The sequence below is a fragment of the Galeopterus variegatus genome, unplaced genomic scaffold, assembly GCF_000696425.1.
Source record: "Galeopterus variegatus unplaced genomic scaffold, G_variegatus-3.0.2 Scaffold1829, whole genome shotgun sequence".
NCBI lineage: Eukaryota > Metazoa > Chordata > Mammalia > Dermoptera > Cynocephalidae > Galeopterus > Galeopterus variegatus.
This window is the reverse complement of record NW_007727940.1, coordinates 230,667-253,114: the sequence shown is the minus strand read 5'-3', so window position 1 is coordinate 253,114 and position 22,448 is coordinate 230,667. Positions and strand designations below refer to the sequence as shown.

At 49.1% G+C, this 22,448-nt stretch overlaps 1 protein-coding gene across 1 annotated transcript in view; it reads left to right on the top strand.

The window, feature by feature from the left end:
• The window catches only part of LOC103595738 (protein sidekick-1-like), a gene marked incomplete at its 5' end in the record, with an annotated part of 238,324 nt that overhangs the window by 92,322 nt on the left and 123,554 nt on the right, over positions 1-22,448 (top strand). Inside the window, 3 exons of the mRNA XM_008579197.1 lie at positions 3,724-3,925; positions 12,900-13,003; positions 16,114-16,184. Coding sequence (XP_008577419.1) covers positions 3,724-3,925; positions 12,900-13,003; positions 16,114-16,184 — 377 coding nt within the window. The remainder of the gene's footprint in view (positions 1-3,723; positions 3,926-12,899; positions 13,004-16,113; positions 16,185-22,448) is intronic.

The following is a 22,448-nucleotide window of genomic DNA, read 5'->3' as shown; positions in this document are numbered from 1 at the left end:
TACTGGAGCCTATGGAGGAACATCTTCGATTTCACAGAAGATGAAATTGAGGAAATTGAGACATTTACTAATTTGCCCAGGACACACAGCTGTGGAGTTAGATTTGGACGCCCCTCTGACAGACTGCAAGGCCACCTTTTCCCAGGAAAGCCTGTTGGGGGCTTCTGTCTCGCGGGCTCCTGCACATGTCCACAGGCCCAGCTCTGGAATCTGCCACAGCACCCCCAGGGTCAGTGCCACAGGGCCCTCACCTCAGCAGCTTTGGCTCCAACTCCAGGTTCTGAGGTCACAGCCAAACCCAGAGATCTTGAGGGAAATGAAGACAGGAGGGAGTTTCCCAGGCACAGCTGATGAGAAAGGTTCTGAGCACATGTCTCTGGCCTCACTTCTGAGAGTCTCACTGGGGAGAGCTCAGGCTCTGGAGCTGTGTGACCTTGGGCAAGTTTCTTCCCCTCTCTGTGCCATGGCTCCTCATCTGTAAAATGAGATAATGATGGCAGCATTTGTGTGAAGCAGAACAGTGCCCAGGATGCCCCAAGCAGCTGTCAGCACAGTCCTCAGAGCTCCCTAGGGAGCGGTGCTGGCACAGTGTAAGTGCTCAGTAAATGAGAGCTAATGTTATTGTTGGCATTTGTGACTATTTTTATTGCCAGATCTAAAGCAGACAATTTAAGGGAGTGATGAGTTGACCTCAGAGCGCTTGAAAAACAATTCCATTCTTAAATCTAGAAAAGGAAGGAGAAAAAGGAGATTAACATTTACTGAGCCCTTACTATGTTCTAATCACCTTGCTAAGCATTGCCATGTCTGATCCCTTCTTTACATCTCACTAAAGTGTTCTGAGGATTTGTCGGTGAAGTAACCCCCAAGGTCAGCCAACAGCTAAGTGGCCAGCCCAGGTTGAAATTGCTGCACTCCTGGCTGAATGTTGCTGGATCGACCCGTCCCTCATCTGGTATTCACCAAAAAAGCGCACAGAGCCTAGTAAGCCAACATTTAGAAGCAGACTGCATTGAAAAGGAGATAGCTTTCGTTTTCAGTTTCCCACCGGTGTTCAGATGACACAAGGACATCAGGCCTTCATACAGCCACTTGCCCTGAACCAGTAACAGTTCAGGCCAGGCCCAGAAAAATGGCCTTGACGTATTTTGCTGCCTGAGGTTTTGGATTGACTCCATTCTCCTCCCCCTGCCTTCTAAGACCTCTGCCTGGCCCTGCTACCACTCTCCAAGTGCCCACCCTGTCCCCAGTCCCACCCCTCTGCCATTCAGGACTTGTCCTCCTCAAAACTCAGGATCCACCTCAGGGTGGCACTCGCTGTTCTTTGTCAGCTCATTCCTGCCCCGCCTTCATGACTCGCCTCTTCCTAGTGGCCTCCCAGACAGCACCCGCCTCGACGAGATCCCCTGATGGGGACCGCTGTTGACTTCCACAGTGCCGGTTCCCCCACCTGGACCATTTTAAGCCACCAGTTTGACTTCACTGGCGCAGAGTTGGGAACACATGCGCACAGTCAGCTCCTGCAAGCTAATAGGGGCACACCACTGCACCCCCTGCCACCCCCATGGCCCATGGTGGGGAAGGCTGGCTTCACCTTTCTGTAGCTTAGAATCTTCCAGTGGCTGTACAGCTTTCAGGGGGAAGACCAGCCCTTTAGCCCTTTGTGAGTCCCCATCACCCTAACCAGCAAATCGTCACTAACTGGCGAGCCTCAGTTTCCTAACAATGATGATAATATTACCTCCCTCAGGGCAGCAAGAGCATTCCGTAAATGCACATTCTCCTACACTAGCATTACTGCTGTGACTATTATTATTATTATTATTATTATTATTATTATTATTAACTGGAGGCATGGAAGCCTTCGCATCACACAGAGACCCAAGCTTACTCCAGAACGTGACACAGATGGAGGAGCTCATTGGTGCTCAGGGCCCTGCGAGAGGAGCGCCCTCAGCCCCTTTGCTGCCACCCCTGCTTATCGGCACAAAGTGCTGACCGACTTTTCAGAAAAATGTTAACAACTCTCCCAAAGCAAACATTTTGATGTTATACTTCATCGTACTTGTGTGTTTTTACCGTACATTTTTCTTAAACACTGACTGTACTCTTCCCATGGGCCAGGCTCCATTCAAGCGCTTCACAGACGTGATGTCAGGGAACCTTCTCCATGCCCTTCTGAAATAGGTCCTCTTGTTATTTCCATTTGTGGATGACGAGGCTTAGACTCAGAGCAGTGAAGTGACCTGTCAAATCTGGGGTACCTGGTACCTGGGACCCAGGATCGGAAAGACGGGTGCCAGGTGCACCCCCAGAGACTGGCAGCTGCAACCTGGCCCTTAGGCTCCTTGTCATTTGGGAACGTGGTCAGGGCCAGGTGCTCTCAGGGGTTGGGGGAGGCAGCCAGGGCCTGCATTCCTCTGCTCAGGGGCCCACCATGCTGGGGCCTTTGGCTCTTGCCTTCTTGCTCAGAGTTAATACAACTCCTTAGGAATACTCAGCACTTTCTGAAGTAGAGGGTAGAGAGTTTGCTGAAGGTTTGACATGACTTAAATCAGATCTAGATGGAAATAATAACACGAACACCCTTTCCAATGCACCCAGTCCATACCTTGCCTGCTGCTGAGGGGGTGGGGCCAGTACTCCCCCACCCTGTGCTCCCACAGAACCTCAGCCCCCACCCACCCCATGTCCCACCTTACACCCCCACCCCACACTGCACCACCTGCTCCTCGAGCCCAGAGGGTTTTGGAAATTTTACACAAGGGCCCTCAGATCCTCAGTCCTTGTGGCTCAGGGAGACAGAGCCCAAGAGAGGTTTGCCAGTTGCCAGTATATCCCAGAGGGAGGCCTTTGGAGCAGAGGAGGAGGTGCCAGGCTATTACTCCAAGGCCAGGAGAAATCATATGGCCACAGTGTGTGCTTAAGGAAACAAGTGCTGATTAAGTTAGATCGAAGCACTTCTCCCAGACCCATCAGTGCGGGGCCGACAATCAATTGCTGCTTTATTACACGCCACACGTTTTAATCAGAATCAATAATCTTCATGAAGAACAATTAAACAATTATTCCTCCCTCTATGGAGTTTCTCTATAGAAATCGATGGGATGCAGAGACACAGTGATGGGTGAACGATGCATATTCAAGGCCGGCCCCATGCACCCTGCGGTCCCCATTCCCATGGCCACAGACAGTGAGTGGCCTTGACAGCCAGAAGCGCCCTCGCCCCACCCCCACCCCCCACCCGCACAAAAGGACTGAGTAGATGCTTGTAATGTTTTAGGATCAGGTTGACTGCAGGGGAAAGGAAATTCAGTGTTAACCAGAGCCCAAAATCAGAAAGGAAGAGCGAGCTCAAAGGAACCTGGAGGTGCTCGGAAGAGTCCCCAAGCCCCTGAGATCCCAGCTGACAATCGCAGACACCTGCATTTGATGGCATGGAGGTCAGGGGACTCTAGTGTGCATTCACCTTTGTCTGTCTGTCTCTACTCTGAGAGTGACACATCCCAGGAGCCAGTGGGTCTCCAGTCAGATCCAAGCCAGGGCACATCCAGAGTCAACTATAAGAGAACCCTACACCCCCCGAACCATGGAAGGACTCATCTCTAGATTGTCTATTCCATGCAGTCAGCAGTGAACAGTGGTTCCCATTATACTCCTGGGGAAGCTTTCCAGGAAGAGCAGCCTCTCATGTGTCCCTGCTCTGTCCTTGTTTGCTTACAGAGCGGCCGGCGCCCCCCAGAGAGCTTCTGGTGCCCCAGGCAGAAGTGACTGCACGCAGCCTCCGGCTCCAATGGGTCCCGGGCAGCGATGGAGCCTCCCCGATCCGGTACTTTACTGTGCAGGTGCGAGAGCTGCCCCGTGGAGAGTGGCAGACCTACTCCTCGTCCATCAGCCATGAGGCCACAGCCTGTGAAGTCGAAAGGTACTGAGAGAACCAGGAGGACGCTCCCCCAGCAACTGGGGCCCTGCTGCTGAGGGTCCCTGCCCTGGCCTCCTGCAGCAGCTCCTGCCCACAAAGCAGAGAGTCTGTGCAGCCCATGGAGATGCACCACCAAGAGCTCATGCCCCCTTCTTATCAACACTTCCCGTACAAGAGGGCCCAGAATCCCTGGGTCCTGGAGCCACTTCCAAGGGCCCCACCTAGGCCTCTTCCCTGCACAGCCGGTTTGCACACCCTGGGCCCCAGGGCTGGCGATGCATGGATGAGGGAGAGGTGAGCCTGGATGTGTGGGCTCAGGTGTCCTAGACCCTCTAGAGGCCAGTGTTGGGGGAGAGTGTGGAGATGGCATGGGCCCAGCCACTGATGTCAAAGGCTCTTTGAACACTCTCTTGAAAGCAGCAAAGCAGCAGGGAGATAGGTTGCACCTCTAGTGCTGTCTTTTGTTGGTGTTGGCTTATGGGGCCATGGAGGGGCAAGTCCGGGGAACAAAGTGAGAATCCATCCACTTATTCAGTTATGTGTTAGACTACTAGGCACAAAGCACTAATAGCAGCTACACTCTGCACATGTTGTCTCACTTGGTCCTCAGGACTGATTTACAGTCCTGCCCCCTCTTTACAACTGCAGGAACTGAAGCGGAGAGAGGTGAAGTAAACAGTGCAAATCACACAGAGGGGCATCCTCGGGTCCCTGCGTCCTCACCAGCGTGCATGCCGACGGGGGCTCTCCTCAGTTCTGTTAGGTCGGAGGGCCCTGCCAGGCGAGACCTCCCCAATCACTCACTTCTCATCTGCCCTGATTCTAGTTACTTACTGTTGAGCTCACTCTCCGGTTATGGGGAGGAGCTGCTAGTAGTGAATCTCTCTGTCCTTGAGGGTTCTGGAGCCGCCACCATCATTTGGAGGAGGGTGGAGGGGCCGACATGGTGGGTTCCAGGCCACCAAGATTCCTCCATCTTGCAGATTCAGACACGCACTGTGCCTGGCACTGCACTGGGAAGCCTCACCTACCTTAGCTCACTGGATCTCCTCTGTAGCTGCAGCCCAGCCAGTGGGGGCATGAGGGGAACCTCCCACGGTGCCCAACCCTTCTCTTGTGCGAGGCCGCCCAGCTCCACTCTGCACTGCTGAATCGCAAGTCAGAGGCAAAGCCCCTGCGGCAGATCCTCAGAAATACCCCCTCTGCTCCCACTGCCCTGGGGGCACAGTTCAGGCTTTGATATCCGGCATGTTGGAGTATGGCTCTATCACTTTTTCCTAGATGTGACAACAGTGGGATTGAAAGAGAAGAGAAACCCCCCCCCCCTCACTGCTTTGAGGGCCACGAGCATAACAGAGGTGAAATATGATGCACAGGCTGAGGGACCTCCTGGGAAGAGGGATCATGAAACCGGAACTATCCGGGCTCAGACCTGGCTTCTGCCACTTGCCATTTGGGTGATCTTAGGCAGGTGACTTGAGTGTTCTTGGACATCTCCTGCTCTCTTGCCTTTTGAGTTGTTGTGTGGTTTGGAGATGATGACTGTAAGGCACACTAGGGCACTGGCCCTGGAGCAGTGGTGGCCGTTGGTGTGATAGTATCCCACTTGTTGCTGTCACACTGTGCCCCCAGGAGGCGCCGCTGTGTATTGAATATGGATCCTGACCAGAGTCCATGAGCAGCCCCAGGTGGGTCACACAGATTCTCCCAGGTCTCTGCTGCAGCCCTTTTGGAGAAGGCCTTTGGAGCCAGTTACAGACTGAGAAGGAAGGCGGCTCATCAGCTCATAGCTGCAGCTGTCTGTGACCGTAAATGATATTCCTTGGCACAATGACCGTCCTTAATCACATGATCCAAATAGCTCTTCTGCTCTGACTGGAAATCGAGGTTGAATGGTCCCCAAGAACAAGGAGGGTTTTCAGCAGGACCTAGTCACTGCCTGGCCTCCCACTTGGAAGGGAAAACATGTGTTCACATACATATGTTGGCAGGCTGGCGTTTGGAAAACTCGTTATGTTCCTGCCACCGTGATCACACTCCTTGTGTTAGTTAGGAAAGTGACACTGGAGCAGCATCCATTTGATGTTCATCTCTGAGATGTTCTCCAGAGTGATCCAGTCAAGTAGCTTCCAGGTGGCTAAAGCTCTCTGTCAGGACTTGGTTACTGTCATTACTATCACTGCCATCATCATTACCATTATCACCTCATTGTTACTCAGCATTCTGTCATTTTCAAAACCATTTCCATATGTTGTTTCAAATGACGTTCATAAGGACTCTGTGGAGATGCAGACTAGGTTTTTTATTATTCCTGTTTTACAGAGGAGGAAGTCGAGGCAAGATGACATAAGTAATGAATATGCTGTGCTTCATATTCTCCAAATGCAAGAGATAATCCCTAAGATTCTTCATAGCTCAAGAGTCCAGTGGGCCTGTAACTTGAGGCTTCAAGGACACAAACCATGTCTTGCAGCTAATTTACGAGCATCTGTGATGTAGTGAAAACCCAGTACATTAGAATCTAAACCTCAAGGTTTCAGCAGTCAGTCTACCCTTAGTAGCCATGTGGCCTTGGAAAAGTCTGTCACTTGCTAGGCCTTCATTTTCTCATCTGTGAAAGGCAGGGCTGGAGCAATGATCCTGTTGTTCCTTTCAGCTCTGTGAGCACAAGATTTCCCTCAATACTGACCACCAGCGAACTGGCAGACAACAAGAAAGACAATCCAAAATAGTCAAACTGCCTCCCCAGGTTTCTGCCAGCATGTCACTTGCCCTCTGAATGACAGCAGTAGAACTAGAGAGGCATGGCTCTCAACCCTCCAGAGGAAAGCACTCCTAGTTGCAGGTGCCATCCACCTGCAACCCGGGAAGTCTCCTGGCATGGCCCTGAGGGGCAGGTGAGTGTGGCCAGGTGTGTCCAGCCTTACTTAATACACCACACTCTATTGCACTGGGTGCTTAGCTTAATTAGCAATGTGCTCATGGATATAAATAACTTTACCCCTTTGTGTAACCATTTGAAAGAAAAAAAATCCAACTACTTTTTCTAAAGCCTTCTGAAATCAAACAGACTAATTGTGTGCTTGGGACTTCATGTTGGAAAGGAAAGGTCCATGTTTCAGGACAGACAGTTTAATTTGGTGTAGGAGAGACTGTTGTCAATTTCCTAATGGGCCAGAACTAGGACAAATGCTTCCTCTACCTATCAATAGAAAACATGTCACAGGCAGAATCCCAGGAAAGCAAAATTGTGTACAATGCCGTGGTATAATCTCCCTTCGTGTTTAATAATCCTGATGGCTACATTTTATTTTTATCCTCTACCTATCAATAGAAAACATGTCACAGGCAGAATCCCAGGAAAGCAAAATTGTGTACACTGCCGTGGTATAATCTCCCTTCGTGTTTAATAATCCTGATGGCTACATTTTATTTTTACCAGTTGCATGAAATCTGCTAATGGCCAAAAAACATAAAGAGTTTAACCGTTGAAATCTAGTGACTGTGAGTACATGTAGTGAATGTGGGTCTAGACCGCGAGGGAGAGGGTTGTGTTTGAGACATATTCAGGCACTGCCAGCTTCTGCTTGATGGTTAAAGTTGGGAGACTGAGTAGCCTCCCACAGAAATGTAATAGAGAGGAAGAAGAGGAGGGCTTTGAGCAGAGGGCCACAGGGACATTCTGGATGTCATTTTAGGATAGAACAGTGACAGTGTGAGCTCAGGTGATGGTTGTACACCCAGCAGTAATGGGTTCTGCTCTTCCTCTGATCTCTCCTGCTGCAATAGGTGCCATAGATCCAAACAGAAGACATAAAGGCCGAAAGGGAACTACAATGTAAAACCGTAGGGATTCAATAAAATTCAACATGCTGGCTCTAGCTCCATTGGGTTATTTCATTTTTTTCTCTTCTGTGTAGGCTTTAAAAATACTGCCATTTAAAAATGAGGTGAATTTGACCAAGGATATTATGCATGGGTTCAATATTCTTTGTGCTTTGTGATGCAAATAATGAATTCTTTTTTTTTTTTCCCAAAAGATGACCGGTAAGGGGATCTTAACCCTTGACTTGGTGTTGTCAGCACCACGCTCAGCCAGTGAGCGAACCGGCCATCCCTATATGGGATCCGAACTTGTGGCCTTGGTGTTGTCAGCACCACACTCTCCTGAGTGAGCCACGGGCCGGCCCCCAATAATGAATTTTTAATAAATATTTTCAGAGGTTACCTTCAAGATAAATAAAGGCAGCAGTGGATAGCTTTTAAAATGTTCAGGACTCATATATTTTATATTATAACCAAAATGAATGAATGGGTATATGGCGCTTCTTCTGTTTATAAGGCTCTGCATTTAGCTCTGTGGGAGGAATGTTGAACTGTAAGCCACGTCCCACTCTCCACCTCTGCACCCCAAAATACTTTGGCTGTGGAAGTAAAAGTTGTGTATGTGATTAACAGTCTGAGGCAGTACAAGTATAAACTTGCTTTCTAAATATATTTGCTTCCTGATTTGGACAGGAATTGTTGATAGCAAGTTTAGATACTGAAGGTCCTATGTTATCCAAATCGATTCATTTCCTGAGTTTTGGATGGTTAGAAGTGAGACTTTAGATAACAGGAGTTATCTAACAAATGTACCTAAATCTATTCAGTTTCTGGGTTTGGATAGCGGGAATTTGGAAGGCAAGGCATGTGGAACGTGCAAAGGGCTGAGGGAACCTGAACACAGCATGGATGGGCTTCCTGGTGGACAGCAAGGGCACCAGGGGCTGGTGAGTCAGAGAAAGCCTTCAGGAAGACAAGAACAAGAAACATTTATTAGCTGCCTACTGTAGGCTAGGAACCATTGGACTACATGAGGGTGGGTTATGTCATTTAATTTTCACAATAGCCCTGGGAAGTACGGTTGCTGTTATCTCCATTTTTATAGATGAATGAAATGAGATGGAGAGGATTTAAATTACTTGTCTAGGTTAGTAATGGCAGAGCCAGAATTTGTACTCTGCTTGGCCAACTCCAAAGCAGAGGCTTGAATAGGCCTGGAAGAGAGAACAGAGAGCAGAATTTGGGGGAATTAGAGGTGTTGAAGGAGAGTATTCCAGGACAACTTGTTCATTTTTTCGTTTATCAAGTAGTCATTGAAGTCCTGCTCTGCCATAGGAGGGAGCTTGGCAGGAGCAATGGCATGGGGGTAGAAGTGCGAGGATTAGGCTGTGTTAGGGCTAGGAGATAGACCAGAAGCCCACAGGAGCAGCTCTGCAGAGAGGTGAAGAGGGGGTCACAGGTGAGCTAGGGAAGCATGTCGATTAGGAGAAGAGAAACCATCACCATCGTCACGTCTCATCTGTGACGCTCCCTTGCTCTGCCTCCAAGTCATCGTTTCCCTGTTTTCAGGGCACCAATGTGGCTTCCTACCAAGAGGGTTAGCTCCTGCTTCATGTGCCCTGCAACTCCCAGAGACAGTTAATCAATCCTTGGGGAATGAAGTGTGCCTGACAAAACACAGGTCTAATGCTGTGAACTCTTTCTGTCTCCTTTGCACTCGACCCCATTTGTCTCAGAGCTGGGCTAATCCATCCAGCCACCTGACATGCACTTACTGCACACCGCTGTGCCCGGTGTGGCTCCCAAACCAGGCGGGATGGCAGAGAAAGAGTGTCTTCAAGGAGCTTGCATTGTGGCCGTAAATACCCAAATCGGTAGCGAACAGCGAAGTAGTAAACTGTGCGATGCTTAATATAACGATGAGAGTCATTTCTGGAGCACCTACTGTGTGCTGGATACTGTGCTGATTTTTACGTGTGTCCTCTTATTCAACCCCCCAAGAAACTTGAGAGATGAGCAATAGCGTCCTTATTCATTCTTTCCTTCAGCGAATAGTTACTGAGTTCCTCCCTGGTGCCAGGCTGTTCTTGGTGCTGGGGATAATGCAGTAAATGCGGCAGACGTAGGCCCTGTCCTCATGAATTTTGAGTCTTGTAACAAAGACAGGCATCAAGGAAACAATTAGTTACAAATTGTGATAAAGAAGATGAAGGAAATGAACGACGTATAGAGAACAATTGACAGGGGGTGGGCATTTACTTTATCTATTTAAGTTGATACTTAATGGATAATAACAGTAAGAATAGCTATTAGTTAGTGGGCACTTACTATGCGCCAGACTCTCTTCTAAGTGCTTCACCTGAATTTAACTCTAACATAAGCCTCATGGTGTTGGTGCCATTATCAGCCCAGATAAAGAAACTGAAGCAAAGTAACCTTCCCAAGGTTAACCGGGAGTTAGAAGCGAGGCAGTCCGACTTCAGAGTCCACGTTCCTAATGGCCTCTCCATACTGCCCTGCGATACAAGAAGGGGGAGAAGGGGTTCGCCATGCCAATGTGGGCGGCTCAGGCAGGAGAGGCAAGGAGGCCTCAGGCGAAGAAACATGTGGCCATCACCAAGACTGCGTAAAGTGACTTCTGTGAAGCTAGGAACAGATGGGAAGTCATTTGTTTATTTGTTTTAGCTTTAAAAAGGCTATATCCCAGAAACCTGTAGCAAAGATCATTCTTAATGGTGGGACTTCAGAAGCATCTCTGTTAAAGCGGCATCAGCTTTTCCCAGGTGTGGAAGCTGAGTGCAGAGAGGTTGAGAGACATATCTGTGGTCAGGGTCTAGGAAGTAGCAAGGTACAGTCAGGTTCTGGAGGGCTTCGAAGGCAGAGCATTCCCTGAGGTGCTAGCTGATAGAGAACCACTGTAATCTGATCTTACGGATGAGGGTAATGCGAAAGTAGGGATAGAAGAAATGTTTCTGGTCACAGTTTCCAAAAATTATCCATTTCTTTTTTTTTTCAAAGATAACCATTAGAGTTTTAATTTGTCTTTTGGCATCCTTGTTAGCTTGTGGATGTAAACACTTTTTAAAAAAAAATTACTTAGAGGGTTTTTTGGGGTTTTTTTTTTTTTTTTTTGGTTTTTTATTGGTTATGAATATTCATGAGATACAAAGCTGATTGTCATCCCTTGTGCCCAAGAAGTGAAGGCCAGATCCATACTGGCAGCATTACCACAAATTGCGTTTGTACCCCATGTCCCCCACCCAATTATCCCCAACCTCCCTCCCTCTCCCCCTTTCCCACCCACTCCACTTTGTATCCCAAGGTACGTCCTCTCCCCCAGCAAGTCCAGCGCACCACTGTGGTCTTCCTTTCCTGCCTTCCATCTCTCTTAGCTCCCACTTATGAATGAGCACATGAGGTATTTATCCCTCTGTGCTTTGCTTATTTCACTCAACCAAGTTTCTCCAAGCTCATCCATGATGACTATCAATTTCTAAAAAGTAGAATCATTTCTTTACACAAAGTATAACCCAGAATCGAATGTACTAAGCAGGTGGAAGTGGGGCTTCTGTTGATTGATGCAGGGGGTGTGGGGATCTGGACTCACAGAGGGTTCTTCAGAGTCTTAGGAGCTCCACAGTGCTCAGTAGGAAAACCACTGGTTTACAAATTAATTGGGAGTGAGAAGAGAAGATTGGTTTTCAAGTGATGGGGGCTTTGGCTTAGAATGGTAGTTAAGGACACTTAGAGATAGTATGGACTCGAGGCACAGGGGTTGAAGAGTTCCAAGTCACCCCAAGTCTCTGTTCTGGGAAACTGAGAGGATGGTGTAGCCATTGCCTGATACGGAGCTGCTGTAGAATGGGAAGAGGAGTAACGCAGCTTCCTTACCTGCTCTTTTTGAGGTAATGTGAAGGACATCCAAGAAGAGCTGGCCAGATACTGACAAGCATGGGCATTCAGAAGCACACATTGGATCACTGACTGGCTGCTAGGGCTTGATGAAGATTTGAGGGTCACCTGCACAGAAGAGTTTGGCTCAAGTCTTAGTCTTAAGCATGGCATGGGGCTTGGCATATGAGACACAATAAATGTGGAATGGCTCCATGGATGGATTGACCAGTGGACAGGTGGAGAATGGATGGATGGAAGGAAGGAAGGAAGGAAAGAAAGAAGGGTGGATGGATGGATGGAAGTAGGCTAAAGTGGTAACACCAAGTATTGCCTCAGGGAAGCACGTGCCCCTAAAATCTTCTTCAAAAGGCTAGGGGCATTTTTTCATATGAATAATTTACACGGAAGAAGTCTTATGTAAAGTGACATGCAAATGTTGCTTTAAGACAGAACCCCCGTTTCAATCCAGGCCAAGCCACTTACCAGTTCTCTGGCAGTGGGCAAGTAAATTAATCTGACTGGGCCTCTGTTTTCTCATCCTTGAAATGGGAGTAATAATGACTCCTACCTCTCAGAGACGTTGTGCAGGTTAAATGGGGTAATGCCTAGTGCTTGGCACAGTGTCTGACTCTTAAATGGTGGGGCCCTGCCTATAGCTGGGGCAAGAGATAGACCTTGGAGAGTCCAGCCAGGCAGGGCCTGGCCAGTACAGACCTCCACAAAGGAGTACTTGGGGGTGAGGGAGGAAGTGAATCAGGCCAGAACTCACATTAAGTTCTGGATCAGTGTGAGCCAGGGCTAATCTCATTAGCTCCTCCTGAGCAATTCCCTGAGTTCCTTAGAGAGCAGTGATTTGCTGTGCAGGAGTATCTCTGATTACAGGAGGTGGCGGTGTCTCCTGAGGAGCCCCACGCAGAATCTCCCTCCCCTGGCCAGAAAGTTCTTCACTCACCTCCCCTATGTGAAATTCCTCTCTCCGTGGGCATTAGGACAGGACAGGGTATTCAAGAGTTACTCTCCGAACAGATTCAGGGTCCCCTTAAAACCCCTGCTCACTGCAGCTGGGGTTTGTTTCTACCTGTGAACAGCTTCCCAGCTGCAGGGCAATCTGTCTGCGGCTCATGCAGGAGCCCAGAGCTCTCAGGGCAGGGAAGAGATTTGCCCCTCCTTCCACCTGCCAGGGCTTCACTGGGAACACCTGAGGACAGGACAGTGTGGCAGGGTCCCCCAACAGTCATGGGTCTCTTTTGCATTTCAGGCTGAGGCCCTTCACCTCCTACAAGCTGCGCCTGAAGGCCACCAATGACATTGGGGACAGCGACTTCAGTTTGGAGACAGAGGCGGTGACCACACTGCAGGATGGTGAGCAGACTGGGGCCCAGGCCACTTCGCCAGCTGCTGTCTGAGACACTTACTTCTAGAGAGAGGCCCTACTTTCATTTTGAGCCAGGAAAGGGTCACTGGGGAGCGGTGGTGAGCGGTAGAGAGCGGTAGAATTCCATTAGTAACAGACAGCCTAGAGTATTCCTGTATACCCCATGGTCATAAATCAAGGCTTCGAAGGCTTCCAAATGGAATGGAAATTTCTCTGATTGGCTTCCAAAGCCCCTACTATCCATTAGCATCCCAGAAATTGAATAATTGATAGATTCATTAAAAATAAATGTCATCGTGTAGCTGGGTTTTAAGAGGTTTTCCCAATTTTTCTCATTCCCAAGCCACTCTGTTTGACAATAGCACAGGTAAGTGATGGGAAGAAAGACCCTCTCAAAGCTCCAGGTGGATTTTTCACCTCTGCTGTCCTACCTTGGAGGCATTGGGCCTGAAGATTCATTGTAATTTTGTGTGACCTGATCCTCCCAGACCGCAGTGAGCCTGGGAGACAGCTCCATCAGACACATCCAGTGGTGATAGCCACACTGCTAGGATGAAAAAGAATGCATATTGTGTAGCAGACACTGAAGCTGCAACCCCAGGCCAGAAACCTGAGCACTTAGTTCACCCAGCAGTGCTTTATAATAATTCCCTAAACATACCCGCAAAGCGCTGTCTTTTCCATTTAACACACCAGTGGAACAATTTTCAAATAAACGAATTTGCAGTCGGCAACCCTGTGACCACACATCTTTGGTTTTGCTCTTTTTATAACCTGGGAGTTTAGTTTCTCCAACCCAAGGACTCACATGACCTTAGGGACCAGCAAAGGGATTGAGGTGAACCATTCTGGGCTTCTCAGCAACCTGCAGAAACTGTTCTGCTGCAAACCCGGCAATCCTAGTAGAACAGAATCTGTGCAGTCTTTTGCCCCTGATAAGAGGCGCCTTCCGACCACTCCCCCCGCCTCCCCCCCAGGCCCCAGCCATGCTCTCAGGACAGGCCGGATCTGCCCCTGGAGAGATAATAGTTGTCTTTTGTGGATCATGCTTTCTCACCCAACTGTTTCCTGAGCACTAACCCTGGAAGTTTATTAGAGCCCAGGGGAAAGCTAGTGAGGACAGAAGCCACAGGTCGCCCAGGGTAGAAGCTGGCCTGTGTATACTCATGTGTCCAGTAGTTCATCTAGCTCTGCTGGGTCCTGGGGGGACCGATCAGCCCCCAGGGAGCTCTCAATGTAGGGGAAACAAAAGAGGAGGCAAACCAGAGGTTCGAGGAGGCTGAGGCTACTTGTACAGAAAAACCTTCCCAATTAATCCATGGCCAATTTCACTCTAAACCACAAAGGAAAGGCTCCATTAGAACTAAAGTACAAAACCAAAACTATGTAAATGCGTTCATTTAATCTTACATTTAACACAATTGTAAATTTTCATCTAAACACTAATTCTTAGAGTAAAGAAAAAACATAGAAGCTGATTTTACTGTTGTAATATCTCTAACAAAATTGTGTGAGAACAAGATACAACAGCCTCCCTCTGACCTGGCACTGCTCAATCCCAATGGCCCATTTTTGAAAAAATATTCAAGGGCTTCTTCAGTCTCCCTGAAAGCCCTTTTTAATCCTTTGATATTCAAATCAGTGCTTTTGATTCTCCTATCTTGTCATCTTCCTTTTCTGAGACTTGCAGTTTCTTTTGCAGTGGATTTGCATTGTATTTGTATTATATTGTCTTCAGCTATGGCCAGAGAGTGGTAGGCACAGACTGACTCCGGAGCTTGGGGAACCCTACACTAGATAGGGAGGGTCCTTTGAGGACATGGATGGTTTGCTGATAAGCATTTTCTTACTATGGTGATTTTTATTTCCCAGCACAACCTCACAATTTGAGGATATTGGGACCGCCCTGTAATTGCCATCTAGTGTGACCAGGCCATTAGGAAAGCTGGGTAACGGGTCCACCGTTAAGATAGAACAACAGGAGAGTCAGAGGACATAGGATGGAGTTCTGTCCCTAAAGCAGAACTGAGAGGGCTGGAGGTGTGACTGACACAGGCACTACCAGAGGCGGGGAGGGCTGGCAGGTCCAGAGGAGAATCACAGAGCCGGTGACCCAGACAACGAATCTCAGATGCTGAGTAGAGTGAGACTCTGCAGGCACACAAGTTGGGGGTGTGGCGAAACCATCCTCAGTCATTCAATTCAATGAATATTTATTAAATGTAGAGTTTGCATCAGATCTTCTTTTGGGTCTCAGAGATCTTATAGTTTGGGATACATAAGCAGAGGGGCATAGGGAAGGGAGGTCAAAGAAGGCCTCCTGGACGTGGCAGATGACAAGGATTTTAGTTTGTCCAGAGTGCAGGGCATGGCCACAAGCAGAGGTGAAACCAAACTTGTCCCTGCAGAGGCCAGAGCAGAACCATTGTGGCTTCCTAGAATCATGACAGACCACCTTTCGGCCGTGCTGTCTGATGAAATCAGCCTCCTTTTGTGACAGTCACATTTTGTTTTTAAAACCAAGAGCACTGTGACCTGACTTAGTCATTTCCCTGTTCAGGAGAAGTAGTTCTTACCTAAGTACCTTCTGGGGGTCTCCCTCCCCTAGAAGATCTGGGTACTGCAGGGAGGGTCTCAGGCAGGGCGCTCCCAGGGGTCATTTCCCTGTTCAGGAGAAGTAGTTCTTACCTAAGTACCTTCTGGGGGTCTCCCTCCCCCAGAAGATCTGGGTACTGCAGGGAGGGTCTCAGGCAGGGCGCTCCCAGGGCACCATTGTTGGAGTGTGGGGCTCTCAGAAAACCCACATGGAGAGATCAAAACTCATTTGGATGTCTCAGTTTGGGTCTGTTTGTGGGGGATGAAGTCAGGGGCATTACCTTGTTGCCACTCTTATTAGGATTAGGTCCCTTCCTTCTGGGCACAGGTTTGGAAGAGGAACCTCAGGAAGCTCTGAGAAAGGGCAAGGAGAAGGTCTCCATGGGGAGAAGCGGGGCAGGGCCTGTGAGTTTCCCACACTTGCTCTCGGGGCTGCAGGGGAGGGTGGCTGAATACTGATGGGACCATTCTAATCCCTGCTTCCTTCTTGTGTGGGTTTCAGTTCCAGGAGAGCCTCCAGGTTCTGTCTCAGCAACGCCGCACACCACCTCCTCTGTTCTGATCCAGTGGCAGGTGAGAGCCAGGGGAATCTCACGGGTTTTGTACAACACGTTCTCATTCCCTGGCTCATTCAGCCATGTCGGCTGGACAAAGATTTTTGCAATTGAGAGCCGAGCCCTGTACTAAGTGTGTGAGGGTAGAACAAAGCAAATACCTTTGTCGGACTTGCAAACTTGAAGGGAAAATAGTGTCAAAGAATAATTTCCAAAATGTTAAAAACACGATTGCATTGCACACACAGAAGGAACTTGTACTCAGCTCACTAAGGAGGGACCAGCAGAACGACACAGCTGGTTCAAAGAGCCCTACAGCAGCTGCGTATTGACAGGCATTTGACAAAAAAAAGGCTTCTGTGCACATGCAAAACTGATCAGTGCCCTATAGGGCAGCAAAACTGTAACCTTTGGCGTTAATGTTTCTACAGAAATCATTTGCAACCAGTCAAAATATCCACAGAGTTACATGTATTTCACAAAGTCTCCAGTGAACAGTAATTCAAACCAAGGATCATCCTCCTGTGGGAGGGAGGGGAGCCAACCAGAGAGGGAGGGAATGCTGGGGAACCCAGCAGAGGCCATCAGGGAACTGTCCTAAATAGAAAGTTTGCTCAGGGCCGCGAGGAAGGGTGAATTCTGGGTGTGGCAGTGGCTCAGCTCTGCAGGCACCAGGGACAGGGGCCCAGGGCTGGGCAAGAGCAGGGGGTGCTCAATACATACCTGGGCAAAGAGTGAGCTGGAGACCTCTCCTGGCTGGGGCTGCGGCCGGAAAGGCGAGGGGTGGGGAAAGAAGTACCGAGCGGCCAGCACCCCGGCTTAGACTCCTCAGGGGTGGCTTGGACACGGCCTCCCTGGGTATAGCTGGAGGCTGACATGGGTGGAGGAGCTGGGAAGGAAAGTGGAGTCAAGATCAGGGCTGGAGGGCTGGAGGAGCTAACCAGGAAGGTGCTTTCTCCGCGGCGCCAAGGTTGGCCACTGGCTTCTGAAGGTCCCTGCTTACCCGTTATGTTGTAACTCAGTGATGTCAGTGTTAGGTGGAATCATATGAAATTTGACCATGTTTGAGGTACAAAAGTGGCAATATCATATGGTTCTCCCTAACATAACTTGAGACTACCATATGAGGGATGTAAAGCAGGGTTTGTAAACTGGGTTTCTGTCAAGAATGCATCATCTCCTTCAAGCGTGACGGAGCACTCGTGGGTCCCTCTTCGCCTTCTTTCTATTGCATACAAGAGGGCTTCTCTGGATAGGATAGGGATGTTTCAGGATGAAAAAGAGACATTTCCAAATGGCTTCTGGTGAAATTGAAAATTCACTGCCGTGGCACTTAGCCTATTTTAGGTTTACTAGTGTGTAGGAGATTGGAAAGGGAACCAAGAAACTGTCTGCCTCTGTGAAGTCATTCCCCCAGTCCATCTGGAGCCTCTGGTAAAGTGACAAGGGGCCTGGCGTTAGGCCTCTTAATTTTCCATTGAGTGACCGTGACCCTGACGGGCCTCTCTGGCTCCAGGTTCCTCCTCTGTAACAATAGAAAGCCACAAAGGTGATCTCTGAGGTCTCTTGCATGCAAGATCTCTTGTGTTTGAGGTCTGTTAGACCTCCGCAGTCCGTGCTTCAGCCCTGACTTCTATTACGATCTTTGGTAGGAGGTAGAAAACATTCAAAATGGAAATTTAAGGTCCCAGGCCCTTCTGTTTCCCACTCTCCACTAACATAATCAACCAAAGGAAGATTGGTCCTTTGTACTGAGCTAAATTCTAAGAGAAAATTAGCATTTTCTTTGTATACATGGCAGTTGGCTGCCAATAACCCCACTCTCCACTAACATAATCAACCAAAGGAAGATTGGTCCTTTGTACTGAGCTAAATTCTGAGAGAAAATTAGCATTTTCTTTGTATACGTGGCAGTTGGCTGCCAATAATGAGGTAAGCTCCTTTTCTATAGTGGCAGCGAGCATCGGGGCTGGGACGCGTCACCCCCTGCAAATAAGAGACTATGAACATGGTGCCGGCTGTCAGCCCCAGTGTCCTGCCTCTGACAGCACGGGGCTCTCAGCCCTCTCCATTGCTGTTGGACAGCTCTGTGAAGTGGCGCAGAGCTGCACTAAAGGAACCTGGCATACGTGTCCATCCATCAGCTGTCCCCCTTCAGAGCCCAACAGAACAAACTAATTGCAAGAAACCCAGAGCAGGAGGTGGTCAATACGATGTATTGTAGAAATAAATGCCTGTCAACTGCCAGGCAATTGAAGTATAATTAAAATTATGAGTAATTTACTAAATTAGGATGAACAGAACAAAGAAACTAGGTTTAAATATAGATTTGCGTTCCAGATGAAATGTTTCACCTGTAAACCTTTTTTTTAGTAATTTGTTTAAAAATGCAAACACCGGCTATAATTTCAAGGCTGCTGACCCATTTAAATGTCTCCCCCATAGCAATCTGTCAGATTTGATTCTTCTTAGTAGGATAATCAATCTGCCTTTCATGGGGTCTGATTCTGTTTGAAATCTAAGGATTTGAACATATATTCTAGACAGTGGTGGCATTGTGTTCACACTGAGCATAGCTCATAATAGGCATTAATGTTTCTGAATTGATCACAACATTTAAGCTGGCTGTTCTAAAACTTCCAGTGGGTCATACAGTCTGCCACTCAAGAGCATTTCCCCTCATGTTGCTGTAGATTTCTCTAAGTGGATTTTGAGGGTATTTTCTAGCCAAGAAAAAAACCCAAGCAATAGATCACATCATGCAGAAAGCTCTCAGCAGAGGACAGACTCAATGTTGTAATAGGCACCTTCCTAAGCGGAGCATTACAGCTGCCTGGGCAGTCGGGGAGAAAGGCACAGGGCTTCTTCGGAACACGTCTTTGGATTTCTTTTTCTCTTCAGTTCCTCCATGATCTGCAAAGTGTCAGCTCCTTTGTAGGGTGCTGAGCACCAGAGGTGAATGAGACAGATGGCAGAACTTGAAGAGCTTTCATTCAGTGCAGTGAGCTTGATAACACATTAGTGGAAAGACAGCAGAGGGCGAGCAACTCACTCTGGCCAGAGGGACAACTGAATACACTTTGCAAGATAGACAGGACTGCCCCAGATAAAAAGTAGGTAGAAGAGCATTCGGCACCAGGCACAGCCTGAGCAAAGGCTCGGAGGCATGAAGTCACTGGGTATCTGATGCTGTGTTTTGGAGGAAGGCATATTGGGCATCCTGTGCTCTGCTCAACTATTGGGATTTAATCCCAGAGGAATCCCTTTTCTACTCTTCAGGAAATGGAAGTCATGGGAATATAAACTAAAAGCTCAGACGCCAAAGGGACCATGGTGGTCAGATGAGATTTGGACTTGCATTCCAGCTGTGCCTCGTACTCCCCATGAGACCTTGGGCACTGGGTTTAACCTCCCTAAGCCCCAGGTCCCCATCTGTAGAGTGGGGAGAGTTAGGCCCTGCCCCGCCTGCCTCCCCACCTAAGCAAAGAGGGAGCTTGGCTGGAAAGCCTGCAGCACTGCACAGAGGCTGTCAGCTGCTGTGGCCCAGCCTGGTACTGTGCAGGCAGCTGGAAGGAGTGAGGCTCAGTCAGCTGTTGTGGCCCAGCCCGGTACTGTGCAGGCAGCCGGAAGGAGTGAGGCTCAGTCAGCTGTTGTGGCCCAGCCCGGTACTGTGCAGGCAGCCGGAAGGAGTGAGGCTCAGTCAGCTGTTGTGGCCCAGCCCGGTACTGTGCAGGCAGCTGGAAGGAGTGAGGCTCACTGTGGGAGTCCTGCCTCCTCTCAGCCCCATACCCTTCGTGCTACTCAACCCTGCTGCCTCCAAGACGCGCCGTCCTCCTGAGTCTTCCCCAGTGCACTGTCCTCTTCCTGCCTTCTATATTGGGTGATATAATCCAGGTACACTCTGACAAGCCATCTGCATTTTAACAGGGAGCTTCTGAGAAAGGAAAACACATTCAGGACCCCCCAAGGAATCTGCTGGTAGAATTTCTGCTATGTGGTAGGCAGAGTGAAGACATTTTTAGGAGGGCTTGCCAGTTTCCTTCAAGCATCTGCCCATACAGATGGCCAGTCCAGGATGAAATTAAGCATACATGGAGTCATCTTAGACCACTGGGCAAATTCAACTCAATTCCACAAGCATTGACTGAGCACCTGCTGTCCTAAGTCCTGTCCCAGGTGCTGTGGGGAATATAGAGATGAGCAAGACACAGACACAGCCTTGTACTCTAGGGACAGGTGCTAAATCAGAAACCTTAGGCTCAGTGTGATCAGGGCTAAGGGCTGGGAGAACCAGTCTGGGGGTGCAAAGGGAACCTTTTGTTTAGAGTCATATGAGTGTAATACTCTGGAGACCATCTAGCCAGACTTGACGATTGAGCCTAGGAGGTTGAGCAACCAGCCCAAGCTCCCACCGCAAGATGGTAACAGAGCCAAGACTTGAATCAGGAGCCTGAACTTGGCCCTTCACTTCTTGAACTCACATGTTACATGGAGCTGCCCTACTGATGCCTTCAAGGACTTCCGGAGTTGTAGAGCCCTATTTCATGATTACAGATAAATTTATCCCAAACTCTAGGAATAGAAAGTGTGGTTAAACCCAATTCAGAATGCCATGCAGGCAGGCCCTGGAGTCTCCATGGAGTCCCTGGGCCCTTTGAAAGTGAATATTGCATTAGGAAGATGGAGCCTGCTCACAGAGAGGCCTGGACCAGTTGCAGCCTTTAAAGAAGCTGCCCTCTGGGCTGTACAGCCAGCTCCACCCTATCCCAAGGCCTAGAAGACTCCTGCTAGGATAGGAACAAACTTAGACTCTTCAGATGCTCAGCATTTCTGGTACAAACAGCCATCAGTTAGTCTGTTGGCCAAATGTGGACTCCAGCCTGATGGCTGGTGGCCATTGTGCCTCTGGGGCGAGGGGGCTTGGCCTCTTCTCCTCATACCTCTAAACCATCCTATCCACCTTGGTTAGAAATATTTGTGAGTCCAAGATCGGTAACCCTCAGCCCCTTCCCCTCCATCTTCCAGCCCCAGGAAGTGTGGACATAAAGGCTGGGGGATGGCATATTTGCTGCTGGTTACAGAACCATATTTGGTCCCCAGTGAGGACTCTATTTTCCCAAGCTCCCAACTTCCTTTTTATTTAATATTTTTGGTGGGCTGAATTCAGTTTTCCGTGGTTACAGAACCATATTTGGTCCCCAGTGAGGACTCTATTTTCCCAAGCTCCCAACTTCCTGTTTATTTAATATTTTTGGTGGGCTGAATTCAGTTTTCCACACCCCATCGGAGCTTCCTTCCTCCCCACAAAGTAAATTGCTCTCACTGTAATCCTATCTCCGCTTATGTGTGTCTGTGGAGGGGGCGGAGGGCCTTTGCAATCTTCCTGCTGAGGTCCAGTGCCTGGAGCTGCTGTGGGTGTAATCTGGGACTCTGAGGGAGGCTTTGAAGATGACCCTTGGGGTGAAATTGCTGGGCTGGTACTTACAGAGACCCAGCTGCAAGCTTTTGATCTGTCCACTCACCTTCCTGCTGATGTGAGTCAGCCCAGATCCCAGAAACGGAAAGATGAGATTTTTCATCTTCACTGCCCAGACCCTGCCACTCCCACCTCCTGCCAGTGTGAGCAAGCAAGAAGAGTGTCTGGGGAATCTCAGCAGGACTGTCCAGTGTCACCCGAACAGACCAGGAGCCTTGAACAAAAAGAGCAGGCTCCCTGGGTGCACAGCTGTGTGCTGGGTAAAAGCCGTTAGAGGGACACATATATCTGACTGGTTGTCAGCAGCTCAGGAAAGGAAAATCAAAAGCCCCCGGGGTCTTGGAAGTCTCTGCTGGTTTTCATTCGGCAAAGGTCTCCTCATTGTGGATGTTCACAAGACTCATCGTTAACAAGAAGCAGCAGCAGCCCAAGGTCTCAGCTGAGCCCATTCGTGGCTCTTCAGTGGACTTGGAGGACGCTCCATTCTGCCAGTCTCCTGAGTTTAGCTACAGATCCTTCCAGGGATCCACCCATATGTGGAATGACACAGGACCTGGGCTAGTCCTGGCTCATGCCCTGGGGGACTGTACCGCTTAGCCTGGCTGCCCCTCCCATACCTGCCCCTGCCACTGAGCACCTCCCTCCACTTCCCTTCACATCCTTCTCTCCTTCCTAGTGGGTCTCCCTGAGGCACTGTGGCCCATCTCGTGGAGGGCCCATTCCCTCCTTCCAGAAGCCACTCCGTCTTCAAGGGCAGTTCAGAAGTCATTCCTTTGTGAATTTCTGAGTCTAATGTCAGCAGTGAGC